This window comes from Vombatus ursinus, unplaced genomic scaffold (assembly GCF_900497805.2).
Source record: "Vombatus ursinus unplaced genomic scaffold, bare-nosed wombat genome assembly UNPS02010394.1, whole genome shotgun sequence".
NCBI classification, from domain to species: Eukaryota; Metazoa; Chordata; class Mammalia; order Diprotodontia; family Vombatidae; genus Vombatus; species Vombatus ursinus.
In genome coordinates this window covers 6,181,228-6,207,055 of record NW_020950172.1, presented here as the reverse complement: position 1 = coordinate 6,207,055, position 25,828 = coordinate 6,181,228, and the positions used below count along the sequence as shown (strand labels likewise).

The window sequence follows — 25,828 nt, the reverse complement described above, 5'->3', positions numbered from 1 at the left end:
ACCTTCTGGCATACCTGACTTCCTTCAGGTCTCAGCTAAAATCCCACTTTTCAGAATAAGGAGCCTTTCCTGATTCCCTTTTGCTACTGGCTTCCCTCTGAGATTAGGTCCACTTCATCTTGTGTGTTGTTGTTTGCATGTTGTCTTTCCTGTTATTCTGTTTTTGCCTCTCTTTGTGTCCTCAGTGCTTCGTTCAGTGCCTGGGCACATAGTTGGAACTCAATAAATCTCTGTCTGTTGGCTTATCTTACGTGGGTCCCAGTGTGATGTGTAGGCTATCCATGTTTTGTCTTTTACTTTTTTTTGTGAGGGATTTGGGGTGAAGTGACTTGCCCAGAGTCACATAGCTGGTGAGTTGTTCTATGTCTGAGGCCACATTTGAACTCAGGTCCTCCTGACTCCAGGGCCAGTGCTCTATGTACTGTGCCACCTGGCTGCCCCTATCTTTTATTTTTGTCATATGACTGGCCCACTTCTTCCCTAAATGTGGGTATCTTTCATATTTCTGCATGTAATTTATCGTTCCTAATATGTTATGGCCTGTTTGTGGTCATTATGCACATCTCTACTAATTCCTCTCTGACTAGGGTTTTACCTATACGGTAATGATTTTACCTATACGGAATCCCCAGAAGAACATTGGCATTTTGAGAGGTTCCCAGAGCCTGAGATCATTAAAAGTGATCTTTCTCTTTCCCAACTGGAATCTAGCCTTCTCTCTTTCTCCTGTTCAATTCTGGGCCTAGTTCATGGGCCATTGGGAGTGTTCATCCAAGTTACACGTCCTGATGGACCAGCTGTGTGAGTTGTCAGGATGCACAGATGTTCCCAGACACAGAACTTCTGGAAGTAACAGAAGGGGTGGGGAGGGCTCAGACTGTCCCCAGCCATGTAGTTCTGACCTTTGATGGAACCAGCTTGTGCCGCATATATGGGAGAACCTTGTCGGGGTAGAATCTTTAAGGCAGTATTCCAGTAAGATGTCAGCTCCGTTTTTATTCACAGTTCCTTGTAAAGAAGCAGATGGCTTAGTAAATGTTTTCTGTGTTGAATTCAATGAAATTTGTCTTTGTTTTTGATGTTGGAAGCCTGTTTTAGTATTTCTCCACCTCTGACACCTGGCATGGCCGTGGCCTGGTTCTCAAATGCAATGCCAGTAGAGATACTACTGGGTTCTACCAAGCGAGAAAGGCTTGATTGAGCAAGGCCAGCTAGCTCAGTTAAACCGAAAGGGGGAAATCACTGACAGGCAGCCCCCAACGCCCCAAGCCCCCTCCTCAGGCAAGAATAGCCGCTGGTCTGCCTTATTAGAGGATGGTCCAACCTGCTAGTGAGAAATGAAGGCAGAGCAGGTGCAAGCAGGGCCGGGACTGCCGTGATCACCGCTGCTGCTGCTTGTTCATTCCTTCATCAGGAGGGTGTCTGTCTGTCCTTCGGTGTGCGGAGAGAGTCCTGAACTTAAAATGCAACGTCTTTGTCTTGCTTTGACTAGGTCGAAGTTCTGATTGCAGTATGCAGCATCACTTCTCCATTATTGTTCACGGCTTCTGGATATTTATCTTTCAGCATAATGAAAATTGTTGCCATCTTTAAAGATTATCCACCAGCAATCAAAGTATGTATGTCGTTGATTTACTTTTCAGGGAATAACAAAAGATGCTGTTCTGCTGTGCATGTTGCTTACAAAAATGAAATGGATGGGTTCTCTAAATCTGTCATATTCCTCATTTCTTACAGCACAATCATGTTCCATTTCATTCACATACTATTGTTCAACCAATGCCCGCTTGATGGGCACCCACTTTGTTTCCACTTATTGGCATCAACAAAAATGCCGCTATGAACATCCTTGTACCAATGAGGACTGTTTCTCTCTCTTTGGGGTGACACTAGTAGTGGTATTACCGAATCAGAGGGGCACATGGTTTCGTGACTCTGGGAATATAATTCTCAGTTGCTTTTCAGGCTGGCCGAACCAATGCCTGGCTCCACCAGCCTTACTGTCTCCCCCGGCCCCCACTGCCCCTCCAGCAGTTGACATTTTCCACTTTTTTCATCTTTGCCGGTCTTATGGGTAGGAGAGATAGAACCTCAGAGCTTTAAAAGTTTCCTTTTTCTTTTTATTAGTAATTTGAAACATTTTGTCTTATGGTGGATGGGTAGCATACATTTCTTCTTTGAAAAACAAAACCGTTTTTAAACAGATTCATTAAATCAACAGACATTTATTAAATGCCTGCTGTTTGGAGGGATCTGCTGGGTGCTATCAGAGATACAAAGTGACAGTACAATACAGATATAACAACAGTAACAGCAACAACTTACGTCTTAGAGGGCACTCTAAAGTTGGCCAAGTGCTTTACAGATATTGTCTCACTTGACCACAGGGAGCTTACAGGGTGTAAGACAGATAGTTGTAATATAGCGTATTCCATTAAAAGTGTATTAGAGAGTCACAAAATATGCTGTGAGTTTGGAAGGGGACCAGGGAATTGATCCACTAGAGTGGTGGAGGACGGGGTAGGGTGGGAAGCAGAGATGTCTTCACAGAGTGGGTGTTATTTTCAATGTAAACTTCGGTAGGACGTAATCTCTGTCCCCCCTAGTCTTGTATGGATGAAACATGCGCTAGGCTGTGCTGGACTAGGGTGGCCATGGACCAGTGGCTCTGACAGCCCTCCTATGCTTTACGTCTATGATCTCGGGAGCCCACTTCTTCTCACTTTTGTCTGTTGATTGGTCAGCTGGGTAGCTCTTGGCTAATTGTTTCTCGTGGCTTTGCTGGACCACAGGATTGTCTCATTCTGGACATGACATTAGAGTTTATAGAGTCGAGTGCCTTCATTTTAAAATTGAGGGAAACAAACGCGAAGGCCCAAAGCCCTACTCCTGCATAGTGCCTGAGAAACTGGGTTTTATAGGCCCCAGTCTGTTTTTTGCCTGAGCATAATTTTGTAGCTTCCTCAGCTTCATCACTCAGTCTTTTCTTGGCCGTGTACATTTCAGCAATCCTACGACGTCCTTCTGTTGCTCCTAATGCTGCTGCTGCTGATCCAGGCTTTCCTTACCATTGGCACCGTCATACAATGTGTTAGTTACAAAATTAAGATGAAGTTGCAAGACTCATCTTGGGGGGGCTCCCCGATAAACAAGCAAGACTACCAAACCGTGGAGGTGAGTGTTTTCTGTTTGGTGACTTTGGGTTTCTGTGTAATGGAATCAGGAAAGCATTTCTAACCCTGTGATTTGGCCTGGAAAGCGTTCTTCCCTTTGCTTCCTCGGTGAAGTAGAGCTGTAACTTTTTAATCCGTCAATCATTAAACACTTATTAAGCGCTGACTGTTTAACAGGCACTGGGCTAAGTGTTGGTCCCTGCCGCCCACGAGATTACGTTCTCATAGGAGAAACCACATTGGCAAGCCGGGACCCACAAGTGAAATGCAAACTACATGTAGGGGCTGTAGAGGGGGTGGTGCCTGGGGCAGATGACGCTTGCTTGCTTCTTCCAGGAAGCCAGGGAGGAGAAGATGGAGAGTGGAGAGGAGGGAGAGCATTCCACCAGCTGGGAGTAGCCGGAGCAAAGACATGGAGATCAGGGCTGGAGAGTCATGCCTGACATACCTCAAGTCGGCCAGTTTGGGCTTGACTAGAGCGTATGAGGGGGGTAGAATGTAAAATTGGAGAGGCAGGAAGGGGCCAGGTTGGGAAGAACTTTTCCCAACAAAAGAATTTTATATTTGAATATTTGGTCCTGGAAATATTAGAGAGCCACTGGAATTTGTTAGGCAGGGGTGTGACATAGAGGAGTGCTTTAGAAGAATCACTTTGAGAACTGGAGGGTTGATTGGAGCGGGGAGACAGAGCAGTTAGAAAGAAATCTATTGTAATAATGCAAACCAGAAGTGGCAAAGGCCTGAGCTGAGGGGTGGTCACATGAGTGGAGAAAAGGGGAGTTATTCACAAGATAGCATAAAAAAAGAAATGACAAGATTTGGCAATTATAAATGTGAGGAGATGAACCAGAGTCTAGGATGACCCTGAGGTTGTGAGCCTGGGTAGCTGGAAAGGATGACAGTGTCCTTCACAGCAATGGGGATGTTCAGAAGAGGAGAGGGTGGGGGGAAAGATCACGAGTTCTTTTTACAGGATGGCTCTTCAGACTGTTCAGTGTGCATTTGGTGATGTGGGACTGGAGCTCGAGGAGAGTGATGAGGCCAGATAAATGGATCTGGGAATCATGTACAGTGAGATAATATTGAACCCATCAGGGTTAATGATATCACTAAGGGAGAACAGAGATAGAGGAGAGAAGAGGGTCCAGAACAGAGGCTGAGGGGGCAACCCCAGGCATGGCACAGATGAAGAAACAGCAGAGGAGACGTGGGGTGTGGCTGCATGGGAAGGAGGAGTGATGACAACCCAGGGAGGAGACCAGAGCATCTAGAAGCGGGTCAACATTGACAGATACTGTGGTTGAGGTCCTCATAAAGGATGAGTGTTGAAAAGACGTTATTGGATTTAGCAAGTAGAAGATCCTGGGTAAGTTTGGAAAGAGCAGTTCAGCTGAGTGACCATTTCTGAAGCCAGATTATAGAAGGCATCAAAGAGCGTGAGAGCAGAGGGGGATGGGCACCAAATGAAGGAGACGCTACTTTCTCAGGGAATTCACCTGAGAAGGGGAAGGGAGATGTGGGGTCATAGCTGTTAATAAGCTGATTTTCTGAAATCCAACCATATGAGGTGATACTTGAGACCCTGCCTGACCCTTTCTACACTTGCTTATTGTTTGAAGTAGTTGCAAAACTTAGGGGTTCAGGATGGAGGGGCACTGAGGATGCAGGATGGAGGGGCACTGAGGATGTAGGATGGAGGGGCACTGGGGATGCAGGATGGAGGGGCACTCAGGGATGGGACTGGATTGTACTTTTGAGAGAGATAGAAAAGATGAGTGACAATAGTGTATAAAGTTGCTAGGAGATTACAGTAGGATTTTGGTTCATGAGAATGTTAGGAAACTCCATGGATAGACTCGCTTCCATAGTCATTCAAGTGCCTGATTTTTTTCCTTTGCCTTTTCACTAGAGGAAAAGAACTAATTTTAACTAAGTTAAAATATCAAACATTGATCACATGGTTACATTCAAAGTTGGGTATTAGATGTAATTTAAGGAATGAAACTTAGTTTAATATTTCAGTTTTAAGTACAGTAAATATTCGATGAAATAACTGCTAAAATATTTTGCTCTCTAGGTATCCAATAACACACTGAAGGAGTTTGACAAAGACAAAGCCTGGAAAGCTGTTGTGGTACAGATGGCGCAGTGACCTGAACGGCGTGGAGGGGGCAGCTGGGTGGAGGCTTCCCTATGTCCCGGTGTTGGATTTTGTCATTTTCAGCAGTGTTTGGGCTATGTCTTGCTACCTGTCTAATATACCGTATTCATCTTCGTACTTACTTGATTGTGTAAAGTGAGGCTCACCATGTCCGGGATAAGATGGGATGATGAGGATGGAGCTATATAGTATAGAATATATTATGGCAGTTTAGTCTTGAATAAGGCATCCATTTGATCATTCTGTTGTTTTGGAATATTAGAGAATTCATTCTTCTCAGTTGTCTTGAAAGTATGATTATTAGAACCTGAGAGTTGTCTTACTGGATCAGACCCATTGTTAATTCAACACGGTATTCTATTCCATAGTTACCATGGAATACGTTGAGGAAGGTCATTGTTGTCTTTCTCAATGGGTTTTGGGATATAAGGATGTTCCCCAAATATAATCAGTTTTCCTTCGTATTCCATTATAAGTCCATCATCCATGAATTTATCCAAACCTTTTAAAAATCAGCCCTTTGTAGCACCTCTTCAAATGATGGCATTCAGTAACTGTGCTGCGTTCTCTGTAAGGTAGGACTTCCTTCTGTTTCTTTTCAAGCTTCAGAGTATACCCTTCCAGTCTCAGTTCTAGTCTGCCGAGATTTGGTGAGGAAGTCTACTTTTATTGAAGCTGGTAATTTAATAGATTTTAGTCATTTCCCCTCTGAGTGCTTAGTTTAACAAACTGAAGAGTTCCCAGTCTTTTTAGTCTGTCCTCATTCCCTAGGTCATTGTAGCTCTCTCTCTCTCTCTGTCTCTCTGTCTCTGCCTCTCTGTCTCTCTCTCTTCCCCCCCCCCATCCCTAGAACTACTTATGGCATTCCAGATATGGATACTGCATAATTGGGCGCAAGAGGACATTAACATTTTCTGTTTTGTTTCCAGTTTTCTTCTTGGTCCTAGTATACTGGGCCCAGGTCTGGGGGGAATGGTTCTTGATATCTTGGTCTTATTCTTGTACATCACAGCTCAGATCCCATTTCACACATGTAATCTGCATTATTTTTTCCCACATTGGAGCCCATATACCATTTTCCAGGTCCTCATGAACAGATTCGCAAAGTTGTTGTTATAGTTTATCCCTTTCAGCTTGGTAAATCGTTATCCAGAAGAATCCCTCGAAGCTGGAGACCTTGCTAGGTGAGCCTTTTTCCTCTGGTCTGTGGATAGTCATGTAACAAATGGTCCTGCCCCCATCTGTGAGGAACTTCATAAAGTAGAGAGCTCCTTGCAGGGACAGGTCACTTTATAATGACCCTTTGTTTCTTGAGTTTAAGCCAGTTCCCTATCTGTGAAGAAAAAAGGTTCCCCATCTCCTCATGATTCATTTTTTTTTTTTTGGCAGACAGCCAGTCTTTGGTGTGGAACCATGTCACAATCTTTTGGAAAGTCCAAAAAGTTCTATTCCTAGATTTCCCTTTGCTCTCAATGAATAATACGTTTATCAAGCAGAGTTTCCCCTTACTATCTTTGCCTTTTCCCACTAGATCTCATTTAGTTAAGCCTTTCCCAGTCAGTCTTTACTGTAAACCTTCCTGCCTCGTCTGGGATACAGAGGTTTAAAGACCCTCTTGAACTTTCTGAAGGCCTTCTTAAGCTTACGGCTGGTAATCACTTGAACAGTCCTGCCAACACGTTGCTCTTTCATAGTGATAGTACAGTATCACCATCCTTCAGTCCTTTCCCAACCCAGGAGGGTGATTCTCCCTCGGCTAGTCTCATTTCTATCTTCCCATCCTTCCCCTTAAGCAGTTCAACAACCAGAAGGAAAAATGGAGGTAACCGTATCTCCTTTTTTTGCTATCTGGCAGGGATGTTGTCTGGGCTGGTGAAATAATGCCAACGAGGCCCATAAGCAAGGGTAGGGCATCAGGCTTGGTGATGGCTTTCTGGTCCCACTTACATACGTCATTTGGTGCTGATATTTGCATGGTGTGGGCCAGATGGTTTGTCATCAGTCACATTTGCAGGGTTTAAGCTACCAAGAACTGCATTTGGACTTTTGGGACACGTGTGGATGGGTTCCCTGGATTGGTGTTTCCCAGTCCAGGAATCGAGGCTCTGCCAAGGCTTATGCTCTGTTTGCTTCTTAGTTCAGTTATTTTCTAAGGTGACTTCCAAAAGGTTCTAAAGGGCACGTGCATTATTAATGATCCTTGGAAAGCAAGCTACTCAGTAAAGTACTTTGTGTTCAGTAGGCATATGGAGACTCGCCTTTAGGATCTATTTTCATTTTGGAGTCCCTTGAAAATGAATCCTGAGTAAACTGTTAAGGTCTTCCAAGACCTGAGGTGTGCCCTCTCTTTGTTAAGTTTCTGGCCCTGAGTTGCAACCCAAAGTCATGATTCAAGGCTCAACAGATTTGTCCAATGTTAGTCATCGGTATCAGAAGTCGTGACTAATTCTTTTTCCTTTGGCTGCTTAATGGAATTTGTTATGGAATTGAGGCATCATCGACCCTACTTAAAGCTGTTTTCTTACCCTTGCTGCCTTGTGTCAGGCTCTGAGCTCCTAGGGAGGTGGGTGTTACCAGGAGGTGTGTCAGAATGGAGATAATGTTACTTACTTGTAGGGAGTTGCCCCACAGAAGAGTTGATAACTAGCTTAGGACCTGGGGATCATGTCTTTAGTAGTAATTTCATCATTTCTCTGCTTGCATGTGAGCTAGAAAGCTCAATAAAGTAGTGTAATCGCCATCTCCAAGATAATCGTTTCTTTTAATTCCTATTTCTGTTATGGTGTATCTTTATGTTGTTTTCATAATAAATGCTGCTCATTGAAAAGAATCCATGGTTTTGGATGAGAGTGTTCCCTCTGCCATCATGGATTGCAGCTTCCTAGACAGTTTTCACGAGGGACTGGGACCTGGATCCATCCGGTGGCAGTCTGACAGCCTTCTGACACATACCTGGAACAGAATTATCCCTTTCCATGTCCTGACCTGAGGACCGTTCTCTCAGTCGCCAGCTCCCTGACCCGGGTGTCATCCTGGATGCCTCATCTTGGTTGGTTGTCAGGCTCTGTTGATTCTTTCCTTCCAGAAGTCATCGCCATCCATCCTTTTGTCTACATGCCCACCCAGGCTCAGCCTGAGTCACTGCCATAGGGTGAGGTCCTCAGCATTCTGCCTCCTGATTCACTCCTCTCTCTCTCTCTCTCTCTCTCTCTCTCTCTCTCCCCTGACTCAGTGTCTCCACCACCAGCTGTTCCCTATTTCCCAAGTCCAAATTCCAAACTTGGTGCATTCAGTCTGAGTGAGCTTTTCAGCTCTTATTTTCCATTATACTTCTAGGCACACAATTTTCACTCTGTTTTCAATCAAGTATTTCTTAAACCCTTCCTGAGTATTGTTATGCCAGGTGCTGGAGATACAAATACAAAAATAAGTGAGCTTAAAGCCTACTTGGGATAAAACCTGGTTACCGATAACTGAAGGATACAAAACAAATACAAAGTGATTTGGGGTGGAGGGAATTAGGCCTCTTCAAAGTAGGCTCTTGAATTGAACCTTTCTGAAGGGGAAAAGGAGATGGTTTGGAGGGATAACATTCTGGGGCTGGGGGACAGCTTGGGTAAATGTTTCAAGATAGGGTATGACAGGGTGCATTTGGCCACAGCAAGTTGGATTGTGTGGTGTGGGTAATGGGCTTGAAAGATGGGCCCTGGAGCAAGATCATGAAGAGCTTTAAATGCCAAGCAGGAGGGTTAGATGGCTTGGTGGGATAGAGTGGCCCGGCCTGCGGTCAAGAAGACTTGTGTTCCTGTGTTCAAATCAGGCCTCAAACTTACTGGCTATGTGACCCTGGGCAAGTTACTTCACTTTGCCTCAGTTTCCTCATCTGTAAGATGAGCTTGGAAAGGAGATGGCAAACCACTCCAGCATCTCTGCCAAGAAAACTCCAAACGGGGTCATGGGGAGTAGGACCCCAGTGAGTCAGTCATACTTTATCCTGGAAGCAGTGGGAAGAGAAGTAGAGCTTCGTCCTCAAGGAAGTGACATGGACTTTTGCACTATAGTCCAGGAAATGAATTGACTAACCACCAGGCGTTTATTAAGCCCAGGCACTTTTGTGCCAGTTCCTGTCCTCAAGAAGCTTGTGTTCTCTAGGGAGAGCAGGAAGTATCACGGAAATCCAGAGAGGAGTGAAGTTTCAGGTGAGTCATGAAGGTGGAAACCTGGATGCGAGGGGCAGAGAGGTGATAGAGAGGAGAGAAAGGGGAAGAAAGGAGAGCACACAGACAATCGTTTGAAGGCACGGTGGCCTGGTGGAGACCCGAGGGGGTTTGGTGGCGGCTACGGAGAGTGTCTTGGAGAGACGGAAGGTTCAGATAACCTGGAGAGGGTACAAGCAAAACGGTTGTCCTTGGCAAGGGCAAAGGCCACCTCTGCATCAGAATCTGGCCAAGCATTTTGAGATGTAGAGGAGGAGAGGAGGAACTCAAGGTAAACGACCTTAATTTTCTTAGTAAAGTATGAGGTGACATCCTGGGAAGTCGTTACACATCCGTGTTCGTGAACTCTGTGGAGAAACTGCGGGCAGGGATGCGTAGGAGACTGTTGGGAATACCCAGGAGAAGGAGTGGCAGACCCAGAACGGTGGTCCCGAGTCCGGAAGATTGAGCAGCTGGTTGGCTCTCTGCGACATGAGAAGAACGCCACTGAAGAGCTAAGAAGGGGCTGCAGCAGATCGGGCCGGGGAGGGGAAACACTAGGGGCGATCGCACAATGTGCGTTTGACTGCGGACGTGCGATCAGGATTCAGTCCGGAAAGCTCCGACGTGTCGGGCCCCGCGCTGACCACTGACAAATGGCCAAGTGCCCAGCAGAGTGGAGAGGGGCCCCAGGAGCTCGTTCGGGGCGCTCGGATCGCTGGCCTCTGCACCCGCGGCTGGAAGGCCCGGCTTGGAGGCCGAGGCTCGGCTTTGGCCTCCGCTGCCCTCCCTCCCTCCCTGCCTGCCCCGGCCGCACAACGGCCTTCGGGCCGCCCCGTGCCCGCCGCCGCCCCCGCGGCCCCGCAGCCCCACCCCGCGCCCGGGGCCGTCGCTCTCCCGGCCGCCGCCGCCGCTCGGGGCGGCACAATGCGCCGCCCCGCCCGACTGGGTTGCCCCGGGCAACCGCGGCCGGCGTGGCGGAGGCGGCCTCGTGGGGGGGGGGCGGCGAGGCGGCCCCCAGGCCCGCCCGATCTGCCCAGGGGAACACTGCCTCCGCCAGAACCCCCGCGCCGGGGACCCACGGTGAGCCAGGCGGCCGGCCCCGGCCCCGGCCCCGGGCTCGGGCTCTGCCCCCTGAAAGAGCGGGCGGGGGGCAGGGCTCTCCGTCCCCCTCCCCCCCCGGGTAGAAGAGAGAGCTTGGGAACGGCCCCGCCCAGCCTCGGAGCCCGGGGCCAGGCTGCACCTGCAGGGGGTACATAGTGCCACGGGGGTACACAGGCAGCGCTAGGTCTCTTCCGGAGGGGTCCGCCCATACCTGGTGCGCGGGGAGTGGGGAGCCCGCCTAGGACCCCGGGCCGAGCCTCAGTGCGCTCGGACCTGGATTTGGCCGCCCGCCTTTCTAAAGAAACGGCCTTTTTAGCCCCAGGAGCGTCGCGTCCCGTCCCGGAGCTGAGCGTGCATTCAGCTCTCACCGATGGCCCACGAGGCGCTCATGACCTTTGCGTTAAATGCAGGGCCAGGGTAGGGGGCGAGGTGTGCCCCCGACGGAAATCTTCGCGGCTCCTTGGCGACCAGAATCAGCCAAGTGGGAAAACCGCCGCTGCGCCCAAAGAGGTGCTTTAATAAATGCTGTTAAAACTTTTTCTATTTTTGGTGAGGAGCTGTCCGTTCAGGTTAAACCTTAACTGAGTCCTGCCTGCTATGGGCACTGCGCCGGGCGAGGCGCTGGCGAAACAGACGAAAACGGAGCAAGTCCTCGCCCCCATCAAGGACCTTCCCACTGGAGGCAAAGCGCGGGGGCGGGTGGGGAAGGACGGTAGAGAGGGCCTCTGTGCACAGGAAAACTGTAGCCCAGGTAGAGTGCGGGATGGGGGCTAAGGAGGGGCCTAAGACAAGGGTGAGAAGAACCCGGAGGGAGAGCTTCCTAGAGGAGGTGGTGTCTGAGCTGTTTCTCAAAAAGAGAACGGGCTTCAACGGGTAGATTCATCAAGGGAGTGACCCAGTCTTGGGGAACCTGTGCCGGTGCCAGGCCATTCGGGGAAACTGAGAGATAAGCGTGGAGAGGTGGATTGTTTTGGAAGGCCTTAAATGCTAGGCTGAGGGGCTGGCGTTTTATCTTACGGGCATTCGAGGAGTTTTTGAATGTTCGTTAGCCGATTTTGACGGCCTGCCAGCTTTCCCTCGTCTGAGATGGGTTAGACAGGACAGAGGATGAGAGCTGGCCACCAGTGAGAACATCGCGATAATCCTGCCATGAGAACTCCAAACTAGAGAGATGAGAGTGTGAAGGAGAAGGAGGGGAGGAGTGATTTTGGAGGAGAGGGAGGAGTCAACGGTGGAAGGAAAATTAATCTGGGGAATCTTCCAGGATTCTTCGCTTTGTCCTTCCAGGTATTAATGATTAAAACTCAAGCTGTTGGGGCTGATTTTTTTTTAACCTAGTCATATAAATGATTTCTTTCCTAATGCAGGAAAAAGAGCCAGGAAAGGCAGAAATGATGAATTATTAATTACAGCCAGAATGGATCAGAATTATGTTGAAAAAAGACTTTCAACAGTTTCACCTGATGAAGAAAGAAGAGAAGAAAATAGTTTGTATTTACAAATTAATTTATTAACTTGTTAGGGGAAAAGGTGTCTGGTAGCATATTAGATTGTTTTCCTACCTACATGTACATAATAACTCTCAGTAATCATTAAGTGGACAATTGGATTGGCTTTGGAAATACCTTTGTGCCATTCTGTTGGAATGATTATGCCTTTCTGATACATTTGCACAAGAATGCTTATATATAAAACTTTTAGCCAAAGCATGAAACCCCAGTCACTCAAAACCTTGTGCTTTTCTGGCTCCCAACACTTTCTGGGAGCTGGGGGTGGATCATGAGATAGTGCCTGGAGTTTCTGAGTCACAGAGTGGGTAGAGGAAGGGAAATCTTCCTTTCTAGTTCCTGCTGGACTTCATAGGGAGTAGAAATTAAAGGAGCTGGTGGTAGCACCAATAAGATGAAGGTGGCTCGTGGACTGCCTCGTGTGGAAAATGTTTAAAAAGCTAGGCCCTTCCTTACCCCATGGTCCTTTAGGATTAAGAATAATACCAACTCAGGTCAGCTAGGTGGTGCAATGGATAGAGCACTGGCCCTGGAGTCAGGAGGACCTGAGTTCAAATCTGGCCTCAGGCACTTGACACTTACTATCTGCGTGATCTTGGGCAAGTCACTTAACCCCATTGCCTAATAAAACATAAAAAACAAAACAGAGAATAATACCAACTGTAGTGAGGTTTCTCTATGACCGGATTTCTATGTCATGATCAATGTCTAGAGATTCATAGGCTTCCAGAATTTGTAACCAGAAGGAATCTTAGGAGTGAGTTGGCCCAATTCCCTCATTTTAAATATGAGGAAACTGAGTGGGGGAAGTAGCTTGTCCAATGTCACCAAGATGGGAAGAGAACTGACTGGAAATTAGAGCCAAGTTATCTGTTGTCTTTTGCTACCATAGCTACATTTCAGTGGCTGTTGACTTATTTCTCATTCTTGGGGGGGGGGGGTGGCTCAGTATCTTCCATCCCACTGCCCCAAGGGCCCAGGGCCTTCCTTTCCTCCAAGTGTGGCCTTTATTTATCCCAGGGGATGTTTAGGGGAGCAAAAAAGAGAAAGCCTGTGCATTGACAGAGAACCGATGCGGTCATGGCTCTGGTTGGTAATGGCTTTTCTTTTTCTTTTGTAGAAGTAAACCAAGAAATTGATCAAGAACCATCTCCTTCCCCCAAATTGGACAGATTCAAACTAGCAAGACACTTAACTGAAAAAGCAATCAAGGTATCTGAATTTGAGAGCCTGGGGGGTGGGGAAGCCTGGGGCTTTGCTCTGAGGGGGCGGGTGTCCAATGGTTCACTTCTGTTCTCTCCTGTCTGCCTGCAGTCCTCCGGAGCACTGTAATTCATAAACCCTCATCTCTGTCATGAACTCTCCATAACGTCATGCAAAAGCTTTCTCTTGTGGAATGGGTAGATAGATATAATGGTGACTCAGGACTTTAGTTTTTAAAGATGTCGGCTCGTATTTGGAATGGATTACATTTTGTTCAGTCTGGTGCTCTGTTTTCTGCGGTGATGGGATTAGATGGTTTCGTCACACCGGGAGCATGAGGGGGCATCTGACAGTTGTGTTCGGCTCCCCAACCCCTGAAGGTGGTCACTGGGGGTCAGATTCCTATTCTTCCTCACCCCGCCCCCCCATGAATTCTAGTAGTCGTGCGAGCACACTGGCATAGAACACATTTGAGTCTTTTTTTTTTTTAAACAAAAGGTGTTGATCTTGGACTGGGGGCAGAATGACAAATCATAGTTGCTGGGGACAAGGCCCATAAGCCTCTCAACCTTCTCCTCTTTGCTTTAATTATGAATTAGGCCTTGGCTGAAATTTGAGAACATGAGAACTTTTTGTCTGATTCTGCCAAGGCCCTATACATCTGCTGCTGCCCTGGGACATGGGATCAGAGGCCCTTCAGTGGGAATACCCAGGACGGCCTCTCCCCCTGGTGATCTACTCCCTGTAAAGCTCCTGGGAGCAATGCCTGACTCGATGGCTTGGATTGGGGATGCTTTCTTTGTTCTCCCTTTCTGCTGCCTGTTCTCCTTGCTCCCAGAACACAGATTCAGATTCAGGCCTTAGGGTCTGGTCTTTTGTTCTCCCTCTCCTCTTTTTGCCCCCTCCCGGAGAACCCTCCTGGTAGGTCACAGATGGCCAAATTGGTGCCCTCTCCTGATCCCCTCTTGGGCTCTCAGAGGTTATCTGCTCAGGCACTTCTGAAGCCTGAGGCCTCTTCTCACACACCCTGATGGCTGGCCATCCAGCCTCTGATTCCAGTGACAAGGGAGCTCGTCACTCCCAACACAGCCCCATCTGTTTTTCAGCAGCTCTGATAGCTCTTTTTTTTCTAGTGAGCTGCAGCAATGTCTCTTTATAAGTTCTACCAACTTCTGGAGGCAGGCAGTCGTGTTCCCCCTCCCTACGCTCCCCCTTCAGCCTTTAGAGAACCCAGGTGATGCAAACGGATATATACGGAATTTTTCTTTGGTCCTAGTTAGGTGGGTGGTGCCTTACCAGTCAGCATAGTGTTCTTTCTCCTGTAACAGGTGGTGGAGAATACTCAGGACATCCTGTGCCCAAGGAGCCCCTGGCCCTCTGGCAGCTAGAGGACTTTGGGGTTTCTCTGATTGCACGGGATTCTAGGTGGGAGGGGTGGCTGCCAGGTGAGAGGGATGCTGCCAGGCAGCGAGCAAAAGCTCTTTTGGTTTTGGTTTTCTTGGACCTGGTGTTATGCTGAAGTGTAAGGCTCACCCGAATGGGATCATGGGCTCCACAGGGGCGATACGTCTTCCAGGCTTCACCAAGTAGTTGTGGTTTGTTTGCCGGCACCCCTGGGTCAGGAAAAGCTTGGCCTTGCTGATGTCTCAATGCATTTTAGGAGCTAGAATGATTTTCTGCCTCCTGCTGGATTTTCCCTGGGTTTGGCATGACCAAATCTTTCTGGATGAGACTTTGGAAGACATGGCTGACTTTTCATTCCCAAGGTAAGATCCTTTCCTGCCTTACTGTTTTCTCCTCTTGACCAGCTGAGTATTTAATGTTCATTTACTGTTCACTCTGATATTTCCTTGTCCTTGCTTTCCTAGCAAGGGGTGCTAAGGTTCCCCTTCTACATACTTGAAGAAAGACAATAGCCTGCACCTCTTGTCCCTATGTGTAAACAGCCTAGGACTTACCATCTTTGTACCGTGTCATTGCTGGGATAACTGGTTCTGACTGGTGAGCCAGGACAGGCCTTGAACAGTGCAGGCCCCTGGTGTTCCTGGTGAGTGTTTCTTTGCTTGTTCTTTCTCCACTCTGTGTGGATTGAGCCACAGTTTGAAATATTATCCAGAAACAGCCAAGATCATTGCTAGAGAAGCACCCAGGGGAAATCCCTGGCCAGTTCACTGTAGATTGGTCCAAGACCACCAGTGCAGTCAGGAGGTCTTTCTCAATTCTCTGCCATTTCTGCAGTCATCTCCTGGCACCAGGAGTTTTAGGAGGGCTCTGCTGATGGTAGTTGAGTGAGGTAGGCCAGCTGGGGAGAGTGGAGGGCTCAGGACAGGAGGCCCATGTTTTTTACAAAGGAACATGTAGGTACAAGTGCCAGCCTCTTTGTCTACCCAGAGCTCTGTAGTCCAAAGCCTCTCCTCAGCAGTTATCCAGTGACGCTCCTATTACCCTTGACAAAACCCCTCCTTCCCAACAGCTCTGTGAGGGCGGACTTGCATCTGCTAATCCCAGCTCCCAAAGCCCTTTCTACATGAGAGCCCCATGAGGTGAGTCACCTTCAGAGAGCATCCTTCAGAGCACAAGTGAAATGTGGGTAGAGACCCAGGAGCTCTGCACATTTGGAGTATAAGGATTGTGCCCATTTTATGGATGAAGATTCTGAGGCTCAGACGTGCATTAGAGCTAGGAATTTTTGGACCAGATGAACTCCAAACTGCCTTCCAGCTTGGACAACCTGGCATTCCAAGGCTTGGGCTCTGTCTGTTAGCCCAGGTGGCCTCCCTTCAGTAGCAGCTGAGACAAACAAAGTGATTTGCCCCAGGTTAGATAACAAGTAACAGATTAGAGCCAGGACTGGATCGGAGATGTTGTGATGCCCAGGCTAGTGCTCTCGTACGATTCTTCTCCAAGATGATTCCTCCCTCCCTCCCTCCCCCCCCCCTTCTTCCCTTCCTCTTTTCTCTCCTTTCCTCCCTTCTGCCCTCCCTTCCCTCCTTTCTTTCCTCTCTCCCTCTTTTTCTCACTCCCTCCCTCCTTTTCTTCCTCCTTCCCTTCTTCCTTTCCTCCTTCCCTTCTTCCTTTCCTCCTTTCTTCCTTTCTTTCCTCTCTCCATTCTTCCTTTCCTCCCTTCCTCCTTTCTTTCCTCCCTCCTTTCCTCTCTCCCTCCTCTCCTTCCTCCCTCCTTTCCTTCTTCTCTCCTTTTCCTTCCTTCCCTTCCTCCCCTTCTTCTCTGAAGCAGATTTACTTATAAGCAGGGACACTAACTGGTGCCTGGACCTCAGCTCTGGCTGCTGCTCCTGGGGGGTGTGCAGTGAGGCTGGGAGACTGTTACTGCTTTTCTTTTCTTTTCTTTTCAGATGTGATGGACCCCTAGGTAAAGGGCATTTGGGTTCTTTGCTTGTTAATGTCATGCTTTGTCCAGACTAATCTGAATAAAGCAGATCAGGTTTGACCCAGATTTGTGTCCTGCCCCTTTTGCAGTGCAGTCTTTAGAGTTGGGGAAGATCCTTCTGTTCTCAGGCACCTTCCCTTTGAGAGCTCTGCTTGGGGGGAGAGGACAAAAGAAGACCATGATGGGACTCCAAGGGGAGGTTAACCCTTGCTTCCTTAACTGCTGCGTAGACGTCGTCCTTCATAACCTGAGGCAGGACCTTGGGACAGCACTCCTGGCAGGGCTGGAGAGCTAGGAGGCTCTGGCAGGAAGCAGCGATGGCCTCAGTACTGGCGATGGTCCAGCTGCTTCAAGCTGTGCTGTGCAGGATGTTGTCAGAGCCTGGCCACAATGGGGGTCTGGAGGTGAGGAGCCAGAGCCCATCCTAAGGCCCTGCAAAACTTGGCTGTGTGGGATCCATTGTCAGTCACGAGGGTAGCCCACTAAGAAAGTGGTGGCACCCCCAGAAGTCAGTGGGCATTGATCCTGGTGCTCATTGGCCAAGTGCATTGAGTAAAGAAACTAGAGTAGCTGCAGAGGGAGGGGGTGGGTTAAGATCTGGTGGGCAGCCAACAAACCCAGAGAATTACCACCAGAGAATTACCATCATCATTACTGATGCCACAGCGAAGCCAAAGAGCCAGTGGGGGCAGAGGAACCAGATCCTGGGAAAGCTAGATGGGAACGTCGAGAATGGAATGAACTGTGGAGCAGTTCACCTTTTGGATGGGGAGGGCTGGTGTGGTGGACCCACCCACTCCAGAGTCTTTCCAGGATCCATGGTTCTTTGAGCCTGGATCCGGCTACCATCCACCCTCCCCCTCTCCCTCAGGACTCTGTGCCAGAATCTGGGGTTTGGCTCAGTGTGGGCTAGCACCGATGCAACCACTTCTTGCACTGTGGAGGTCTGGAGATAATCTTCTGGCTTGCAGGGCCTTTTGACCATTTTCATTGGGAATGAGTTCAACCTGGAATCCTCATTGTCGATGGAGCTAATGGGGATGAAGGAGGGATTCCACTTTACCCAACAGAAGAGGGATGGATTGGAAGACAGGCTCTAAAACAGCCCACCAGCAGAAGGACAAGATGTGTGATCCTCGCGGACAGCCGGGAGCAATCCCTTGGGCCTTATCTTCACCTTCAGAGAGCATCCTTCAGAGCACAAGTGAAATGTGGGTAGAGACCCAGGAGCTCTGCACATTTTGAGTTGCCTGCCTTGGGCAATCTTCAGTTCTTTTAGGAAATCATCCCTGCCAAGAACCTCCTTCCTGGGGGCAGAATCCCTAACATGGGTGAAAGAGAAGGTGATGTGAAGAATGATTGGAACTGCCCTCATTGTCCTGATAGGAGGAGGCCTAGCCAAGAAACCTCGAGGTACTGATTGCAGTCTGGCTGATGAGGGACAGTAACAGGAAGAGGAGAGGTGGGCTTTGACCCTTAGCACTTTTTTATCCTTTTTTCCAGAAAGGGGAGATAAGTCAGAGGCCTTGAGTTGAGACTAAGTATATGGCTGTATATACCAAAAGGCATCCTGGAGAAACATACAGGCTACCTCCATGGCCGTGGGAGGTTTGAAACATAGTAGGAAATGTCTTCCTCTTTTGTCAGCATCTGGATACTTGATAACCATAATATTTTATTTGCTAAACTCTCAGCTTTTGACTGATTCATTCCCCTCAGCCTACAAAAATCCCTTGTTTCCCTTCCCCCTGCCCCAAATCCTTCCCTTGACCCTGCCCACCCCCACCCCCAAGCTGTCATTCGACATCTCTTCTGCCCGTCGCTGCTCATCACCTAGGAAAAGTAGTCTGCATGTTTTCACTGCCTCTGGTTTCTCACCACTTACTCATCTCTCAACCCCTTGTAATCTGCCTTTCATACCCTCCATTCTGCTGAAATCATTTTCTGTGACATGATTAGTGACCTCCTTAGCACTCAGTCCATTGGTCTTTTTTGTTTCCTGCTCAGTGTCTCTGCAGCTTTTGACATTATCGATCACCTGGAAAGTCTCACTTGTCCTTTCCCACCCAGGAGAACACTCTGTCTTGGTTCTTCTGACTCATCCTTCTGACTTGACTAATTTGCCAGTCCCTTCTGCCTGTTATATGCTTAGCTGGCCAAAGCTCTTGCCTTGTTTTCTCTTTCTACGTTTTGGCAATCTTAGGCACTCCCGTGACTTCAGTTATTACTTCTGTCCAAATGATTGCACCCTAGCTTTGTTCCTTCAGCTCCAGTCCTGACTCTCTGGCTCCCTGTTGTTAGACATTTCCATCTGGCATCTTAAAAGCCACATATGCAAAACTGATCTCAGCCTCTTCTCTCCATCCTGCCACATCTCCTCATTCTTCCGCTGCTGCTGAGGGTTTTGTTCAGTCACACTCCCTTTTCCCTGAGGCTCACCACTGACAGTTTGTTGGGAGATCATTGGAAAGGGCTTCGTTTAACTGTTGTTTCTTAAGCCATATTTATGAGGAGATGTCAAGGTACAGACACTGCATGAATGTCAGAAATGGTTAGTAGCTTGAGGGCAGATGTAGACCTCTGTGACTGCCTGCTGGGGATGTGCCCCAGACATTCTCATTTCCTCGTGGCTGAACTGGCATTTTCTGGGCATTCAGCTTCAGAAGGAAGTGTTATATTTGAAAGGATCAGAGAGGGGCTGCCCAGCTAAGGATTCTGGGATAGATTCTTTCTTCCTGCATACAACTGCCTGCCCCTAGAAGGCCCATGAAACATGGAGATCAGGAGACCATGGGAGATGACAAGCTAACAGGCAGCAGCACCATGGACAGAAACAGTCCATGTTTAAAACATTCTTCCATTCATCTACCCCCTCTCATGTGGACCTACAGGTCCCGTGAAGAACCGAGGTGAAGATGTGGACATTTTGTAACTGGCTCAGGCCAGGGATCAGTGGGTGGTGGGGGTGCCCCAATGGCATTCAAAGCCTGGTAATTGTGGCTTAATCTTAGTTCCCCACTCCCCACCCTGATAAACAGGACCAGGGATCTCTCAGAAGTCAAGGAAAACTGATGCATCCCTGGTGAAGATTAATATCAAGGCCTTCCCAGAAAGGGAGATTTTTTTTGGTCTGCTTAAGGAATATAGGTGCCCAGCTGGAATCTGAACTCCTAGGAAGGACTAAGTTGATGGCTCAGTCAGTCTTGTAACTGATGGTACTGGTTTGGGGTATAGAACCTTAGCCTCTATGGCACTGAAAACTTCTTGAAAGCCCCTGTTTTCAAAAAGCCAGGGGCAGGTACCAGTCTGCATGTGGGTGGAGGCAGTGCTGGGTGTAGTGGGCTGATCAAAAGGCCTTTTGTGTCATCTCAGTGTTGTCAAGGCCATCCAGATATGCCCTAGGAGCCAGGTGAGAGAAGATCACATCAAGGTGAGCTGTTGGCAGGCTGCCCACCCTGACCTGGGACATGAAGGCTGGCAGTGGTTGCTGTGACCAGGGGGAGGGCTCTCCCAGCAATGTTGATGATGTTTTCAGAAGCTTCACAGTCAGCTTGCTAGAATACCTAATGATATGGTTGCTTGTAGTCCAGGAACATAACCAGAAGCCTGGTTAGCTGACTTGGGCACAGGCTGCCAGTGGGTCCCCTAGAGTTGGACTCTGAAGATCCCCAGGAGTGGCCAGCCTTCTTGCAGTCCAGAGGCCTCCTCCTGGCTGTGGGCATTCCATAGAAAATCCTCTTCACTGGCAAGCTGCTGGTGCCCGGCAAAGGGCATCGTGCAGGTGGAGGGCAGCCAATGAAGGTGGGGGAACAAAGTGGGGGCCAGTTTTAGCCTGTCTCTTCCAGACCCATCTGGGTGGAAGTGGCCTTTGGTTTACAGATAATGACGGATTGGTGCTGGCAAGATAGTTCCAAATTCTAATTCATCCGAGAAGATGAAAAACTAATAAATCAGGCGGCTGGTGGCACAGTAGGTAGAGCACTGGGCCTGGAGTCAGAGAGACCAGAGTGCAAATCCAGCCTCAGACTTAATCGCTTGTGTAATCACTTACCTTACAGAGTTGTGAGGATCCAATGAGATGAAGTTTGTTGAAGAGAAAAAAAAAGCCCCTCGTACATAGTAGATGCTCTTGTAGGGTTTGAGGAGGCCTGGCCTACAACTGCTATAGAAACCAGAAGAGGGCACTTGATGAGCCCAGGACTCAACCTTGAGCCAGAAGCCTGGTCAGTGGGCAAGGGCTTCCCTTGGCTGGGGTGACCCAGAATCCTTGCTGGAACCAAATTGACTCAAGTGCATTGATGCTTGGAAGTCTTCGGTCCCCTCCAGGGAGTATGGGTTGGGGAGAGGAGAAAATGGAGGCTTACAATCTAATGATGCTGCAAATAACAGAATGTGAGTGGTTCAATTAAAAGTTTGAGGCCGATGAGCAAACACAATGAGACACAAAACAAGGGAAAGCTGGGGACCAGAGGAATCCTGATGGTGGCAGGAGACCTCAGAAGTCATCTGGTGCACTGCGGGCCTAGAGGATGCCGGAGGGACAGGCAGCAAGCCTTGCCTCTGCTGGGAGATCCCACTGACGGGGAGCTGTTCCTACCTGAGGCAGTGCATTCCTAAGTTTGAGGAAGCTTTCCCTTATATTGAGGTGAAATTTGCCTCCATGTAGCTTTCTGTCCTAATTTGACCCCCAGGGCCAGACAGAATTTCAAAGCCCCTTTTCACATGGCAGCCCTTCCAGTATTTAACTGTGTCTTTTCTTCTCCAAGAGAAACATTTCCTCCTCCTGAGTGTAGAAGGGGAGTTTCTCTCCTCTGTACACACGCCACTTCATCACTGGCCATTTTAAAATGAGGTCTGACCGTGCCAGAGGCCTGCCCCACATCAGTGTCACTGTATGAGGTCAAGGCTAGAATACCAGACATGGAGTTGGGAAGCCAGGATTGGAATCCTGTCGCTGGCAGTTGCCTGCTCTGGGACTATGGACAAATTGTTTCACTTCTCTGAACCTCGCAAACTGTGCATCTGTGGAATGGGGATGTGCGTCTTCAGAAGTTGTAAGGCTTGGTGGATGAAGAGCTCGCCCCCAAACCAGGAAAAGCTGAGCTCCAGCCCTCCCTTCTGGCCCCTGCTGGCTGCGCAGGCAGACAAGGTGCCACCTGCATGGACAGAGGGAGTTCATACACCAGTGAAATCCCAGGTCTAGGCTCTATCCCCTGCACTCCTCATGGAATCCTTGTAAGCCCCAAATGAGATAAATCAGGGTCATTCTTTAAACACCGGACTTTGGTTGTTAGTGCTGTATTTATTGAATTTCAAAAGAAATGCAAGATGCACAAATTTAGAGAATCCACCCCAAATGTTCCTGGGGACTATTTGTGTCGAGCATTCCAAGCTGATAGGCCACAGTCGGACACGCTGAAACTGGACTCTAGCGTAGTGATGTCATTTTGGTCCTCTTCAAGAACAAAGCACAACAACCGGCCAGCCAACCAGCTACTTAAGATTGGATGTGCTGAGGTGGAAGTCATGAACGAGTGCCTACTCTCACAGCTTCCCCATCCTGTCTGGGTTCAGGTGACTTTTTAAAAGCTTTAAAAAAATCTGTGAACTTTCAGCCCATCGTTCTAGCCTGCTGAAATCTTTTTGGCTTGTCCTCCCTTCTGTCAGTCTCCTGGATCTATCCCTTCCACTTGCTCAGAACTGAGGCAAAGCAGACTAAGAGGTAGCAGTTGTGTGAAGGCAGACTTTGACTTAACATGTAAGGAAAGTCCTCTGACAATTAGCCCTGCTTACAAATGGTATGAATTACCTGGAAAAGTAGCTTGCACTGCCTTCCCCACCCCCCCAAGTGGAACAAATGCCTGCTTGGATTAACTTCAATTTTGTGAAATGGGCTTGAAAAAAGAACCTGTTCTGCCTTTGGTTTGTCTTGGGACTTGTATGCAGGAGTTTGGGATTTTGATGGGCAGTTTTTCATGATCGTTGATAGATGACAGCTTCTCAAAATTGTGTCACTTTGCCTTGAGTTAGTTTTGGTTTCCAGTTCTTTCTCCTCTGGGGTATGTTTGGCAGTTTCAAATTTCTTGGAGTACTTATAGATTCTTAACCTGGGGTCTTTCAACTTGGTTTTTTTTTTCTTTTTCTTTTTCTTTTTTTTTTTTTTTTTGGCTAGGCAATGGGGTTAAGTGACTTGCCCAGGGTCACACAGCTAGTAAGTGTTATGTGTCTGAGGGCGGATTTGAACTCAGGTCCTCCTGACTCCTGAGCCGGTGCTCTATCCACTGCACCATCTAGCTGCCCCCTCAACTTGGTTTTAAAAATATTTTGATAATTGTATTGCAATTTTTTTCTTTTCATCCTATGTACTTTATTTTAAACATTTAAAAGTATGATTCTGCGAAGGCATCCATAGGCTTCCTCAGACTGACTTCCAGGGGGGCAAAGAAACAATTAAGAGCCTCATGGAGGAGTACGACATGGAATCGGGGGTGTCGGGAGTCAGGGCAGCAGCCCCTTGCTTCAGACGGGCGCCACTCCCAGCGTGCAATTTGCCCGTGAAGAACGTCAGAGGAAGGATGTGAAGAGGAAAAGCCTGTATTGCATCCTGGGGAATCCACCTCAAGTGGAGAGAAGGAGCCAGGGGACAAGAAGCAGAGAGGCAGCGAGCCTGAAACCCAGGGGAGCACGGCGATCAGAGCTTCAGGTCGGCTGAGTCCTGGGGCTGGCAAGCCACTGGGAGGAGGCAGGAGAGCAGCCAGTAGCCAACCCAGGGCGAGTTGCAGACTGATGGGGCTTTGTGGGTGTGAACATGCCTTTTGGTGGGTTGTGGGGCTTCTGTAACCTCAACCCAAGCCGCTCAAGGACCTCTGCCTTTTGGACACTGGGCACAAAGCTGGACTTGGGTTTTTTTTCCTCCCAAAAAAGAGTCAGAGGCCTTCCTCCAGAGAAAGTTAACATCCTGCCTCATGGCAGAAACATAGTAGGAAAAAAAATCCAATTCCTCTGTTCTTGCCACAACACGTCCTGTCACTTGAACATGGTTCATTTCTTCCTAGAATTTCTGAACAACACAAACCCTTCCTGTGTCTGGGAGTGAAAATGGTAATTTTTTACAAAGTGGAAACTTCCTTCTTGCTAGCACGGGCCAAGGGCTTGGGTCAAGTAGAATAAGACAACGTGATTCTGAATATGGCCATGAATGTATCTGTACTTGGGCTCCATGGTTTTTGTCATGGTTTTTATACTCCCTCCGATGATCTGAGTTGCTGTGGCTTAAAAAAAAAAATCACCCCCTGGCTAGCCTTGTTTGGTAATTAACCTCTTAGAACTTAATTAAGTAGGCCAGGCTGTTTTCAGGCTTGTAGACAAAGCCTTTTCACTGTAGAAAAGAGGAAACTCAGACCTAGAGGAGTTACGTGACCTGGCCAAGGTCACACAACTTTTAAATGCCAGATCTGGGATTTTAATCCATTCCTCCATGACTTAGTCTCAGGCTCTTCACACTATATCATATTGTCCAGCTTCTCCTTGGAACCAGTCCAGAGGACTTTGTCCTTGGTCTGTGGGCTTTGATCTTTCATTTCTTGCCCAACTTCCACCAATCTTACGCCCTAGCTTTGAACACCAAACTCCCTTTACCTTCTTGGTCCTAGATGTGGTATGATTTCTTGATTTCAGAGAAGTGCTCTTCCCATTCGCTTATCTGGCTCTTCATGCAAATCGTGCCCTCTAACTGAGGGGTCTCCCAGGGTTCTGTCCTGGGCTCACTTCTCTTCTCCCGGACTGCTTCGCCTGGTGATCTCATCAGCTCCCATGGATTTAATTACCACCTCCATGCTGATTCCCAAATCTACCTTTCCTTCCTCAATCTCTCTGCTGATCTCCAATCTCACGTTTCCAACGGCCTTTCAGACGTTGCATGCTGGAAGCCCAGTAGACATCTTAAGCTCAACAGGTCCAAAACGGAGCTCGTCTTTCCCCCCAAACCCTCCTCTCTTCCTAACTTTCCTATTATTTACTGTAGAGGGCAATACCATCCTCCTGGGCCCCCAGGCTCACACCCTAGGAGTTATCCTGGCCCAGGGATGGGGAACCTTCTGCCTCGAGGCCACATATGTCCTTCTAGGTCCTTGGGTGCGGCCTTTTGACTGAGTCCAAGTTTTACAGAACAAATCATTTTATTAAGGGGATTTGTTCTGTGAAGTTTGGATTCAGTCAAAGGGCAATGTGTCATGTGATGGCTGACCCAGACATCATAACTCACCTTAAATCATATTGCTTTCTCTAGCACTTTAAAATGGACAAAGAGTTTTCCTCACAATGGCCTTAGGTAGACAGTCCAAGTATTACTATCTCCATTTCATAGGGGAGGAAACTGAAGCTGAGAGTTCTTAGGGTCCAGCATCTAATAAGTCTTAGAACCAGGATTTTCACCCTGGTGGTGTTTCTCCTGCCCAGACATTTAGTTCTCTCTCTTTCATACCTGTTGCTTCTCCAAGGCAGTATGAGTCAGTGATAGCTTTCAGGACTGACCTCTGATAAAAATATGGGTCCGTGTCCTATTGGCCCTGCATTAACAGAAGGTCTCCCATGCCACAGACTGAGGCTCCTCGGCCTAGGGAGGCCCCCACTCAAGGAACAGTTGGTGTAACTCCAAGACTCCATAGATTACTTATAGGTTGGTAACATTCACGTCAAAGCAACCTCCAGGGTTACACAGAACTGGGAACTCTGGATGTCAGCCTGGAGTGGAAGTCTTAATTTGGCACAGTGTTTTTGAAGCTATTTGCTATCTATGCTAATAACATTCCTATGCAGAGAACCATTAGAGGCATAGTAGACATAGGCATGATGGCTGATGTGACGAAAAAGCTGACTGGTCTGTGATAAATCATTGAAGATACCCAGTAGTGTATTATGTGTAGTTTTGTTAGCCTGGGTAGGTAGTGCATGTTATTGTTAAGGGTATTTTGGGGGGAGGTTAGGATGGGGAGAATGATATGAAAATGCAGCTCAATGTAGCTTCAGAACCACTGAAGGTGGTAGTAATAGTAGTAGTAGTAGTAGTAGTAGTAGTAGTAGTAGTAGTAGTAGTA

At 48.1% G+C, this 25,828-nt stretch overlaps 2 protein-coding genes across 2 annotated transcripts in view; both read left to right on the top strand.

Annotated features, from left to right (window-relative positions):
- MLC1 (megalencephalic leukoencephalopathy with subcortical cysts 1) overlaps window positions 1-5,426 on the top strand; it is a 33,187-nt gene extending 27,761 nt beyond the window's left edge. The window contains exons 9-12 of the mRNA XM_027854381.1: window positions 1,493-1,615; window positions 3,007-3,168; window positions 4,315-4,347; window positions 5,251-5,426. Of these exons, the coding sequence (XP_027710182.1) occupies window positions 1,493-1,615; window positions 3,007-3,168; window positions 4,315-4,347; window positions 5,251-5,325 (393 nt within the window). The 3' untranslated portion in view covers window positions 5,326-5,426. The remainder of the gene's footprint in view (window positions 1-1,492; window positions 1,616-3,006; window positions 3,169-4,314; window positions 4,348-5,250) is intronic.
- Window positions 5,427-5,820: 394 nt separating this feature from the next.
- TTLL8 (tubulin tyrosine ligase like 8) overlaps window positions 5,821-25,828 on the top strand; it is a 68,138-nt gene continuing 48,130 nt past the window's right edge. The window contains exons 1-4 of the mRNA XM_027854349.1: window positions 5,821-5,909; window positions 9,487-9,533; window positions 12,002-12,121; window positions 13,263-13,354. Coding sequence (XP_027710150.1) covers window positions 5,821-5,909; window positions 9,487-9,533; window positions 12,002-12,121; window positions 13,263-13,354 — 348 coding nt within the window. The remainder of the gene's footprint in view (window positions 5,910-9,486; window positions 9,534-12,001; window positions 12,122-13,262; window positions 13,355-25,828) is intronic.